Raw genomic sequence first — 11,625 nt, 5'->3', positions numbered from 1 at the left:
CTGGCACATTCTCATTACAGAAACAGCCATTTAGGATCAGCGCTATTAAAAGCCACTCTCACTTCCAGATCTTGCACATGGCAGCAAGGGTGATTGGGCCTAAATGAAGTACCCACAAAGACGGATTAGGAGTTAGCGGGCATGAAAGGAAGAGAAAGGTGTCCTTAAGAACCTTTACCTTACATACCTCTTCACAGGGAGAAATGTAATCAGCCCTTTCTAAAAAAAATCACAATTTTCACTATTGTTAGTATTGCTAATTGCATATTTTTTGAGGAAAAAAGGGTATTTCTTTTTCCTTGTTCCTCATGATCTGGAGCAGAATGATCTGTGTGGTAGGTTTTGATGGTGACGCTATACCACAGATTTTATGCAGATCTCCAACTGTGCAAATCCAAGGGGAGGGAAAAAAAAAAAGCTTTGCCCTTGCTCTCCTCTTCTCTTCATGAGCAGAAGACCTCAATGAATGAGGCTAGTCGGTGCAACTTTTTTTTTTTTTAAAGGCAGTGTGATATTTTTCCTTCGTGCTCAGGAAGGATAAAAACATTTGACTTGACTTAAAATCTGAACAATAACAAGCGCTACACGATGTCTGCAGGAATGTTAAAATGAAATGGCAGAAAACTTGATGCCTTTAGAGGTCTACAGTAAAAAAATGCAATTTATACAAAAAATAAAACTCATATAGTATGATCAAAGCTGCTTGTTTCCAAAGCCAAATGACCGATGACCGCTGTTTACATTCGCCCAAGGGTCAGAATTTTTGTCCCTGTGAAAAGTCGTTAACCGCGTATGAAATAAAATCCAAAAAAAAAGTGGGGTGCAGAAATACAGAAGTCTAACCAGCTGTGTGCCATGTGCCACAATGATCAAATCACCTTCCTAAACAAACAAACAAAAAATATTTCTAATAAGACAAGGTAGCGTTTTAGAAATCGAAGTCCCCGCCCCGCCCCGGTCCCGCTGCCGTGGCCCGCCGGGATTAAAGGGCCTGACGGGGCGGCGGCTGCGTCCCGCGCCCGGTGCCGGCCGCTTCCGCCCGGGCTTGGCCCGAGGCGGGCGGCCGCGCACGGCCCGGGGAGAGGCAGGTGGGCGGCGGGGCGGCCGCTGCGCTGCGCTGCGCTGTGGCCGGGGCTCTCGGGCGCCGCCAGGCGAGGGCGGCGGCGCCGGCGGCGGACAAGATGGCGGCCCCCATGGAGCTGAGCTGCTGGGGCGGCGGCTGGGGGCTGCCGTCCGTGCACCCGGAGTCGCTCACCGTCATGGTAACGGCCGGGGCCGCCCGCCGCGGGGAGGGACGGCGCCGCGGGGGCCCGCCTGCCGCCGCCCGGCGCGGTTACGCGGGGCTGAGGGGCACCGGCGGGAGCGCCCGCGGCCGCGCAGCGGCCCTGGGGGCTGCTCGATAGGAGGCGCGGGGAGGTCCGAGGGCAGCGCGGCGCGGTGCCGGCCTGGGCGCGGCGGCAGGTCGGGGCCCGCTGCCCTCCCTCGCCGCCCCTCTTCGGGGCCGCGACTTCGCCCCCCCGTAGGCTGACCACGGCTTTGGTTATTTATTCATCCCCTCCCCCCCCTCCCCTCGCAATCTTGCAGGCTTACGCCAAATTTTCTGGCGCTCCGCTGACGGTGAATGCCATAAATAACTCCTGGAGAGCGCCAAAAGGTACCTTCTCTGCCTCTTCCCCCCGCCTCCCTTTAAAAAAAAAAACAAAAAAACTCACGGTCACTTTATAAATGTAGGTTCCAATTTCAGAGTTATTTCTGAGTTTCCTTTGGTTTTGTGTTTGTGAGTAACCTGCTCCAGTTTGGGCTGCCTGCTTTCGTGACATACCTATAAATGAGTTTGCAGGATCAAGTGTGATGATTTTATGGGCCCCGTAAACGTATGGGCCCCATATCAGTTGGGGTGTTTGCTACTGCACTTAGTTTGAGAAGCTGAATTAGAAAAGGTAACTAATGATCTAGTTGTCAGAGAGGTTTACGGTAAGGTGTTGAGAGAGGACTTTTTCATGATGGATACTTGTACCTGTTGCTTATCCGTTTGCTCAGCACTGCGGTCTTTGTCCAGGTGTGTTGCACAGAGGTAAAGTCACTGCAAGTCCAGAGTACTCTGTAGTTCAGCCTCACCACATGGTCAGTTCTGGCAGTGCTACAGCCACATAGCGCTTGGGCCTCTGGCTCTTGCTCTTTAGTATATTGATTGCTGTTAGTAGAAAATACCAAGAACTAGCCAGGTGTACTTCTCAAAAGTCGTTTCTCTTTCTTGATCATCAAAATACATAGAATCCATACCCCTAAAAATCCAAAATAACAGGTCTTGCTGGTAATTGATACTCTAGTAGTGCACAGCAGCACGGGTCGTGTTAGGCTCAGTGGCAAGTACCTTGTGAACGTACTGTGTGTGTAAGCCCCTTTTCCAGAGGTTTTTCAGTCTGCAGTCCTTGATCCTGCAGTCTAATCAGTAGAGGCAGACCAGGATGCCCTGAGGGGTGGGAGTTACCTGGGTCCCAGAGGAGTTCTGGGTTCTGCCCTGGTAGCTGGGGCCGTGGTTGTGGTAAGGCGAGAGAAAAACAGGTGGGTAACAAGGATTTGGAGGAGAAGGACAGGAAGCAAATAGGAAGAAAGGATTGGCCTGAGGTGAGTGAGTTGATAAGGGGTTCGGACTGGGTTGGGATTTTTGATTTAAGATAGATACTTGAAATCCAGATAACTAGCCTGGCTTCCAAAGTATCAATAGTCTATTAGATGGTATTGACTTCAGTCTGATTTGATGTGGGCCCTTTTTAGGTGGTGTTGTTAGTTCAGGGCGCAATACAGTACAACTTAATTTATGACAACAACCTACAGTACAACCTACAGTACAACCTAGTTTACACGTTAGGAAGATCAGAGCATGCTGTGGAGAGAAGGGAGATGGATGAAGTGACCAGTCATTGTCCAGTTATGGTAGAAGTCTTCTATATAAATTCTGTTGACTGTGTTATTCGTGCTCTTTAGGAGAGATACCAATCTTGATATCGGAAGACACTGCTATTTCGCAGCCAGCGAAAATACTAAACTACTTAAGAAAGCAGGTAGGTCTCTTTCAGGAGATTTGAACTTGTTCTGCCTCTTAGTTTATATATATGTCCCGTGTATATATTGATACAGGTTTCCAAAAGCCTGGAACTCAGTTCTGACCCGCTGCTTTCATATTTTCCAGACATGCACGCGGATTGCAAAATGGTGGATTACAGATAGCTATTTAAAAGGTTTATTGTTAGTCCTGTGCAAGGTTTAAAAATAGACACAAAAAAACCCTTGTTCATTGAACAGGACAGCAAACTAGCCTTAATTGAGCATTTTCTCACTGAGCACCCTGCAGTTTCATCACACTCTTAATTATAACAGTTTAATGTCATTATGGCTTTGCAGACCTGGGAGATCACAGTTTGGGAAGTGTGGTTTTAACTGTTTAAATGGATGATTGTCTCCTAATGCTCTTTTTTGAAGGATAATACATAAAACTTATTTTTAATCTACTGTAGTTTTTCTGTAGCTTGTAGCAGAAAAATGTCTGCAAGCATTTCTTGATGCACATCATGTTATTATATCGTCAACTCTTGCCAGCGTTTTGCAGGTCTCATAATGTTTTATTCACAAAGAATAAAGCTATACAGTTTCTTTTCACAGAGTGTAAAGATGTCTAATAAAGCATGACATTGTCTTTTTATTTCTAAGATGGTACTCCAGCCTTCTGTTCTGTTTTTACATTAGAAATTCAGTTCCTGCCTAGTCAAGAAGATTATCTGGTGATGGCATGTTAGTGAAACTTTAAATCTTCTTGGGGGAGAAAAATAGAATGTGAAAACTGAGCATTTGAGACAGTTGTTTTAAAATTCAGAAGTTTCATATCATTTGAATACCAAAGATTACTTAATGTTGGAAAAAAAACCTTTCAGTTAAAGTATAACAGTGATCTGCATACTTCTCAAATATCCCCAAAATAAGGAAGATCAGCACTAACCCTCTGCTATTTCTAAGTTAATAAAGCTGACCTCCTCTCCCTTCCCCCCAAATTTACCAGCCCTTTTTATGTACCTTAAAAGGATTCTGTGTCAGAATTAAAAGCTGAGTTAGCTATAGTTGCATTAATTTAGCTGTGTATTTGGTCTCTAATATTGTTGGCATCAAATTGTTAAACTTTTTAAAAGCTAATTAAGGGTAACAGGTAGGACTGCTTTGATTTTTTTTTTTTTTTTTAATCCAAAAATACAGACCAAGATTTGCTAGAGGTTTGCTGAAAATTTGCCTTTTTGTCATTGGACAGTTGCTTGGCAAGCCATGGGAGGCATGCACAAGAGTTATTTGGGGGCAGAAGGGTCCAAAAGTCTAGGAATGGGTAAGCAGAAATGTAGAATGCAAGGAAGTGCGAAGCCTGAAGAAGTAAAGGAAGGAAATTCTAGTGAGCCTATGCTTTCTCTCCTGAAAAATATTGTTGTATTTGCTGACTTGATAGCTGTTAAGTTTAAAATCATTTTTGGTTGCATTTTTGGGGTTGCATGATCTTTCTGGAAAGTTCTGTGTAACACTTTTGTAGCATGTATTTTTGTTGATTTTTTTTTTAATTCATAGAAATACAATGCTGATTATGAATTGTCTGCAAAACAAGGAGCTGATACCCTGGCGTATATTGCGCTACTTGAAGAGAAACTGCTTCCTGCTCTGGTAAATATCAGGAAATATTTTAGAGGGCAGAATTTTTGGAAGTGAATATTACAAAGAGGTGCCCAATGTGAGAAATGTTAAAGTAACACCATAGTCCTGGCTGGAATGCTTTTGCTCTTTCAGTCGAATTTGGGAACTATTGCCTAGTAACTTTTGTAAAGGAAAAAAGCAGGGTGGGTGAAGAATAATAATGAATTTATGAGAGATTTTAAAGTTGCACGTATGACTTTTTCTTTCTTTTAGATGCTTTTTGCTAAACAGTATCCTTAAAAAAAAGCATACTTTAGCTATTTTTTGTTTCATTTGATGCTTCTAATAAACCTTTGAGTAAGATATGGCATGTATGATGGTGTCTGATGTGAGGTGTTCAAGTGTGAAGACCCTTTATAACTGTTTTGTTGGAACTTTTGAGAAATTAAATGGCCACCAGTAATTTTGTTTTTCAGTTCTAAATAGCACATAGCTGTTTGTCCTTACCAATTTAGTGCGAGTATATTACAGGTATAAAAATCCCTGGACAGTGAGTCTGCCTCTGTATTGGAGTTGAATGACTTTGGCTTCAGTTTGTTACAGGAAAAGAATGTTCTGACCGGATGTGTCATAAGCTAGCCTCTTCAGCTATCCTGCAGGACTCTCAAATTCATCACTTAATATATATATTTTTTTATTTTAAGATTTATGTAAAATTGCAAAAGAAAATTCTAAAAAGTTAAAACCTGGTCCTGTAGAACTACAGCTTACATATAACATCAGAGACATGGAAAACTAGAACTTATGTATTTTATAGATGTGTAAGTATTTACATATAGTTTCTATTTACAGTGTGTGAATATGTGCAAACTGCGTGTGTATGTAATTTTAGGCATGTATATATGTCTCATTTTTAATTTAGATATCGGGTAGCTGTGGCCTTAACTGTATATGCCCACACTCGAAGTATTAATATAATTGAGTATGGAGCCCGATTGTTTTCAGCTGCAACAATTCCTGGTGCTTCTGTGACAGAGATCTTGCACGTTAAACTTTGAAGAGTAGTGTACTAGTGTTATTCAAATTCCAGTCAGTTCTTGTTCATGTTTTTGCTTGTGTTGGTACAGCTGCACACGTTTTGGGTTGAGGCTGAAAACTACTGCAGTGTGACAAAGCCATGGTTTGCCTCAAGGATTCCCTTCCCGCTGAGTTTATTTCTGCCTGGAAAAATGTCCAGGGAAGCTCTCAACAGGATCTTGCTGACCAGGGGGGGTCCTCCACTCTACAGTCTCACTGAAGTGGAAGCACAGGTATGTGTCACGTAGTGAAGAATTTGGTTCACAAGTTGGTGCTGTCAAAGAGAAGAACTGAAACAGGTTAACACACTGCCAAACAATGAATGATGCTGTGCATAGTAGGCTTGCTACACCTAGGGCTCTTAGACAGTTTTGTGTCTCGTCAGATATACAGGGATGCCAAGGAATGCCTTAATCTCCTGTCGAAGAGATTGGGAACATCTCAGTTTTTCTTTGGAAATACGTGAGTGCACATTTTTCTTAATGGCTAAGAAAACAGGCACTACATGACACAGTGAACACTGGGGTTTGTTACCTGCCACATGTTAAAAGGGGCTGCGCAGTGGGTTCATGCTTCATGCTGTTATTTCAGGTAAGATCTGAATGAGGGAACAGGATACGAATGAGATCTTTGGACCGATGAAGTGAGTGCAGTGTCTCAATATGTTCTCCCTCATGCTGCATCTCCTCGTACAGAGGCAGATGCTTAAAAAATGTGGGATGCTTGATGAATTATTGTAGCACTAGAGAATGCTTTTCTAACGACTGGATGTCACCTTCTGCACTTAGAAAAACGCTTTAAGCCTGAGGCGTTACCGCTACCTCCGTGGGAGGAGGTTGTAGGTCTGGGAAGACTCCTCTTTCTGTGGTGCATGCATAGAACAGGAAATAGATATTGACAACAACATAGCTCCAGGGGGTCCCAAAAGGAGGATCTGTTCCTGCAGCCGCTGAGGTTGGACCATTTCATGAGAGAGGATTCCGTTCCCCGGCATACAACTTGTCTGCTTGGCCTCTGTGGTGCCCGAAATGTGTTTTGAAGTGGCTTGTTTATCAGTCTGTGTGACAGCATGACTGGATTTTAGTGTTGAAGTTACTGTTTTAATTTGCCTCCTTGGCTTTAATTCAGAGGTGCTGAAATCAGTGAATGTTCTGCACCAAACTTTTACCAGATTGATATGAAAAGATGGACTGTCAGAAGGGCTGACTAAATTCTGTTCTGAGTTGTCTTTGACGTGCACAGAAAATGGTTATGTAATAGTGGTCTTAATGTCTTGTCTCAGTCACACTGTTTTGTTTTGTTACTCTTTCAGGCCTTCTACCTTGGATGCCTTCGTGTTTGGTTTCCTTGCACCAGTTTATAAAGTGTGCTTCCCTAGAGGACAATTACAAGAGCATTTGAAACAGCTTCCCAATCTGTGTCGTTTCTGTGATGATATTTTAAGTTGCTACTTTAGGCTAACTGTCTCAGGTAAGCTGTATTTCTTTTCCCTCTTTTGTCATGTGTAGCCTGTTTCCTACACTTAGGAGTGTAGGAGAAGGCAGAATTAGATCTTATTCAGTTTATGCTGGAGTTTGTGTGAGTAAAGAATATTCCAAAGTTGTGCAAAAATGATTGAAAATTAAATCCAGGTTTAATTCTCGCTTTTAGAGCCTGTCTGGCATTGGCAAAATAACACCTGTCTCTGTGCTGTAGCTCACGCTTAGTACTTCTGTTTGTCTCTAGTGTGGAATGTCTTTTCCACTTGAATCCTTTCTAGAGGGGATAAAAGTAACTGCATGAACTTTTGCTCCAGTGCCTTTTTAAGGGATTTGAAAGCTTTTCTAAGAACTTTTTCACTCTTCATCTTTCTGCCTTCACTCTCCAGGCCATTCTCCAGCTGGACAGGATACAGTAGATGCTAATCTGCAGAAACTCACACAACTTGTAAATAAGGAATCCAACTTGATTGAAAAGGTTACTTTTGCTTCATCTCTAATTTTCCTGCTTCCTTGTGGTTTCTTGTTCACAAATATTCTTGCCTATCAGCTGTAACTCTACAATGGACGTTTTTATTTTAATTACTTCTTTTCTAGTGAGTTAGTTTGCATAGAGATGCAGGAAGAGAATTATGTAATTTGAAAGGAATGATTAATGAGGCCTTGTGCTTTGGAAGTATTTTTATTACAGTCAAAAGAACATTATCTTGCAACTGTGCATACCAAAAAAGACTGATATCTTTCAGCAAGTGCATATACGAACGAAAAAGAAGGCAAAGGTATTGATCAAAACCCAGACTGGTCTTGCAAGCTAAGACCAATACCCAGCTCCCCTTGCCTCCAACTGAGTGCTCTAGTCACTAACCTACAATCATTTTTTTCCTGTTTGTTCTTCCTCTAGCTTTTATTTCTTTGCGTTCTTTGTTTCTAAGACTGTCGCTCAGCACCTATCAAAAGCTCTGTAACTTACGTGAAAATACTTGTGAACAATTAGTCTACTGATGCAGAGACAACAAATTCTAACTAGAAGGACAGAGGATGCTTCTTTCTGAAAAAGATCAGTGTATCAAATTGATTGTTATTATGTACAGTTTTTGTAGCATTCGATATTGATTGTATCTCCTCTTTGTGATACTGAAGTGTGGCTGTGGAAGTTTTAAAGAATCGCTTACACAGACGTTTGTCAGGCATGGTTTAGGTAAAGCTGATCCTACCCTGAGGAAGTGGGATGGACCAGATGACCTTGAGATCTTCCTTGTGCTGTCTTCTGTGGTTCTGTTTATTGTATAGTAGCTAGACTTCTTTTTTTGTTTTAAGTATCTCATTATGTACGGTGCCTTAGATTGATACGCTAGGAAAATGTAAGATCTTTTTATTCAGAGAGTAATTTTAACCTGTCTTTGAAAAGACCTTATTGCAATCTCTTTATTAAATATTTTCTGAAATCTCCGAGTTATCTAAATTCCCCTAGCTTCTCCAGACAGTTTCCAGTTTGGAAAAGATTCACTCCTGCAAGGTGCTGAGCATGCAAAAGCATCTATTGATGTTAGCAATTTGACTTTTGATCTGCTTTCTAGTGGAGTTTGGCTGTTCTACAAAACTGAAACTTTGGCCTCTTTGAAGAAGATAGCCATATTGCTTTCTTCAGTTATCTTGGTCAAATGATTTGGGGAGAAGCACACCCATTTGCCCTGGATTTGATATCATACGCTAACGGAATGAATAGCGGCTCTAACATAAGCAGATATTTGCGAGCGAAAAGGAACCAAGGCATTTTTTTTGGCTAGGACTGAAATAACAGGGTAGAAAAAGCAAACCAGCATTCGTGATTGGACCCACAACAAGTAGACTAATCATATAATATGTATTCTACTGTTTGACAGATCCGGCTCTCATTATTTCTCTGCAGATGGACGACAACCTTCGTAAGAGTCCTCAGCATCCCCCTCGAAAGCTAACAACACTCAAGCTTGCTGCAGGTGGAGAAGAAAGCAGTCCATTGAATCGTTTGTCACCTTGACAGCTTCTGTTGCCCCTACATGCGTGTTTGCCTTCAACTCTTCTGAACGTCACAGCAATTTTTTTCATGTAAATGTGGTTTGATAAGGGAAAAATCTGGTAATGGGTGCAAGTAGGGAAGAAATACAGCTTTACAATCTCCTCTTTGCCTCTTCTTTTAAGAAAACTCATTGTTTAGGCTCACCACGCACTAAGCTGAGGCTAGAGTAAACTATTAAACAAGAGGTTTGTTCCTGCCGGATGTGAAAGTGATTTTGTAATCAAATTACTGTCTTTAGGCTAGCAAAAATGTTGGCCAAAAGTTAAGATTCCATTTATGGAATGTTCACCTTATTTTACTTTATGGCTTTTGGTTTTACTGTAATCATGCTATATTATAGTTCAGCCATGTCACTACGTGTGAGTGGCCATACTCTTGTATCTTTTTGCAAATTACGAAGCCCGGTTTTAAAATTGCAGACGGCTGGAAAAGAATGAAATGTTGCCTTTCATAGCAGATGAGAACTGAAAGGCAATGAGAGGAAGTTAAACTTTTTTATTGTACTTCATGAACACTATTGTCTTGCATTTTAAGGGTGCATGTGTTTTTGAAAGCTTTTCACGTTGCACTTTGAGGAAAATGGTGAAAAGTGTGTGCGCTGTGGGGAGTACAGTGATGTACAATACTAACACTTTACCACTGATACCTGAGTGAAAGAAGCTTAACCTGTGTGCTGGATAATATTCCATGCTACAAAACCATAGGTCTAAATCACAGAAAGGACTGGTAGCAGGGTGGACGGGTTTGCTTTGTTCCCATTAAGATAGGAGACTTTGACTAGCAGACGTACTGCAGCTCTGGACTGAGATGCTCTGGTTAAAACTTTGTTTTAAAAAAAAAAAAAAAAAAAAAAGCCAGTGTAGGCTTTTTACTCGGTGTCACAGATGCCTCTAATTAGTTTTGTCTTACTTTTTATAAGTGCTAAGGTTCATTCAACAACTGAAATAAAAAAACATCCAAATTCTTATTCCTTGACAGTCTGATCCAGAGTTCTTTTATCTCTGCAAGCATAATATATTTCAGCACATATTTCTCCTATTTAATTAAGGGACTTAGTGTGTCTCATTACCTTTGCTCTTAGCAGCACTCTTGCCTGTTCTTAGAGACCCAAGCAGTCCTGCTGTAGAAGAGAGGCTGAAATTCTGTATTGGTAATATACTGGCAGATGCTTCATGAGTGGGGTCATTGGAGTGAGTCAAGGAGCTTAGCCAAAATGGCAGCACTTGAGATACAGAATTTCGACGGATATATGTATGGGTGACTCTTCTGGGATTTTGTTTTGTTTTGTTTTTTTCCCTTGGCTGAATCAAAATAGCCTTTCAACTTTCCTTCAGCTACTAGTCACATTTGAGATATATAAATTATTTACTGTTTATACAGACAAGACTGTAGATTGTGTACATACTGTACTTTTAGACTTGATATGTAGGGAATGTAATAAGATTAACATTTCTTAATTATGATAGGTTTCTAATGAGCACTTTACAATAAGGTTTATGCTTCATGCTTTTCCTAGAATGTTTGTTTTAGTGCTTAGAAATGGATCTAGCCCATACTTGTGCTAATTGAATAAACTGACAGTCCAGTACATGTAAAAAATTAAAATATTTGAAATTTTTGCTGCCTGTATCTTGACAAGGTTTAAGAGAGATCATGTCACATGGCTTTTCATAGTCTTTTATTTATTGAACACAGCTATGGAGAATATGCCTTAGTTTGTTGCTTTTGTGAATATGTACGCATAATCTTTAAAATCTCTTTGTAAAGAGTTCATTGCTCCAAGATTAAAATTTTGGATTTTTAATGGAGTTTTGGTAGCCTTTTTTTTTTTTTTTATAGAGATTATGTTGGATTTTAGGCTTTTTTTTTCTTATGAAAGACTTTCTCATCTGTAAATAGCTCCGTTCAAAGAAATAAAAATGGCTGACTGCTAGAACAAAAGATCAAAACCATTCAATGTATCTAATATATCAGCTTTTAAATTGTAATTATAACTCTTAAGTAGCAATCACTTCTTTCAGCACAACTGTTTTTGTATTTGTGTGTGTAGAAAACCTGTGCTTCTCCACACCAAACGTCATCTTATATGTGAGCCTTGGTGATTATCAGAAGCACTCTGACTAGACAGGAATCCCACCCTATTAAATACTGAAGTTGTACAGTCAGACTAATATCAAGGGGTTTTTTGAGAGTGATCTGCCGTGCTGTGTGAGTACACAATCTGCTCAACAAAGCAGTGCCTAAGTAACTTAATTCACTGCGTGGCAGAGGATAAGAGGGCTGGAGATCACAGCATTGCTTGGAGCGGTGTACGTGATCCCAGACAACCTGCGTGGCTGCATG

At 41.1% G+C, this 11,625-nt stretch overlaps 1 protein-coding gene across 4 annotated transcripts; it reads left to right on the top strand.

Moving 5' to 3' along the window:
• Positions 1-1,151: 1,151 nt before the first annotated feature.
• On the top strand, positions 1,152-11,090 carry LOC138064688 (metaxin-3-like). Of its 4 annotated transcripts, none has more exons than XM_068928428.1 (9): positions 1,152-1,262; positions 1,585-1,654; positions 2,989-3,065; positions 4,606-4,698; positions 5,796-5,978; positions 6,131-6,207; positions 7,058-7,215; positions 7,613-7,701; positions 9,133-11,090. In XM_068928428.1, exons 1-9 carry the CDS (start codon positions 1,182-1,184, stop codon positions 9,241-9,243), a joined length of 939 nt encoding a protein of 312 aa, XP_068784529.1. In that variant the 5' UTR covers positions 1,152-1,181; the 3' UTR covers positions 9,244-11,090. The 4 variants fall into 4 exon arrangements, with proteins under 4 accessions (XP_068784529.1, XP_068784530.1, XP_068784532.1 ...); XM_068928429.1 differs by having other exon boundaries at positions 9,107-11,090; XM_068928431.1 differs by lacking the exon at positions 7,613-7,701.
• The last annotated feature ends 535 nt before the right edge of the window (positions 11,091-11,625 follow it).

Source organism: Struthio camelus, chromosome Z (assembly GCF_040807025.1).
Source record: "Struthio camelus isolate bStrCam1 chromosome Z, bStrCam1.hap1, whole genome shotgun sequence".
Classification (NCBI taxonomy): domain Eukaryota; kingdom Metazoa; phylum Chordata; class Aves; order Struthioniformes; family Struthionidae; genus Struthio; species Struthio camelus.
Note: the sequence above shows the minus strand (reverse complement) of the source record. Positions and strands in the feature narration are given on the sequence as shown.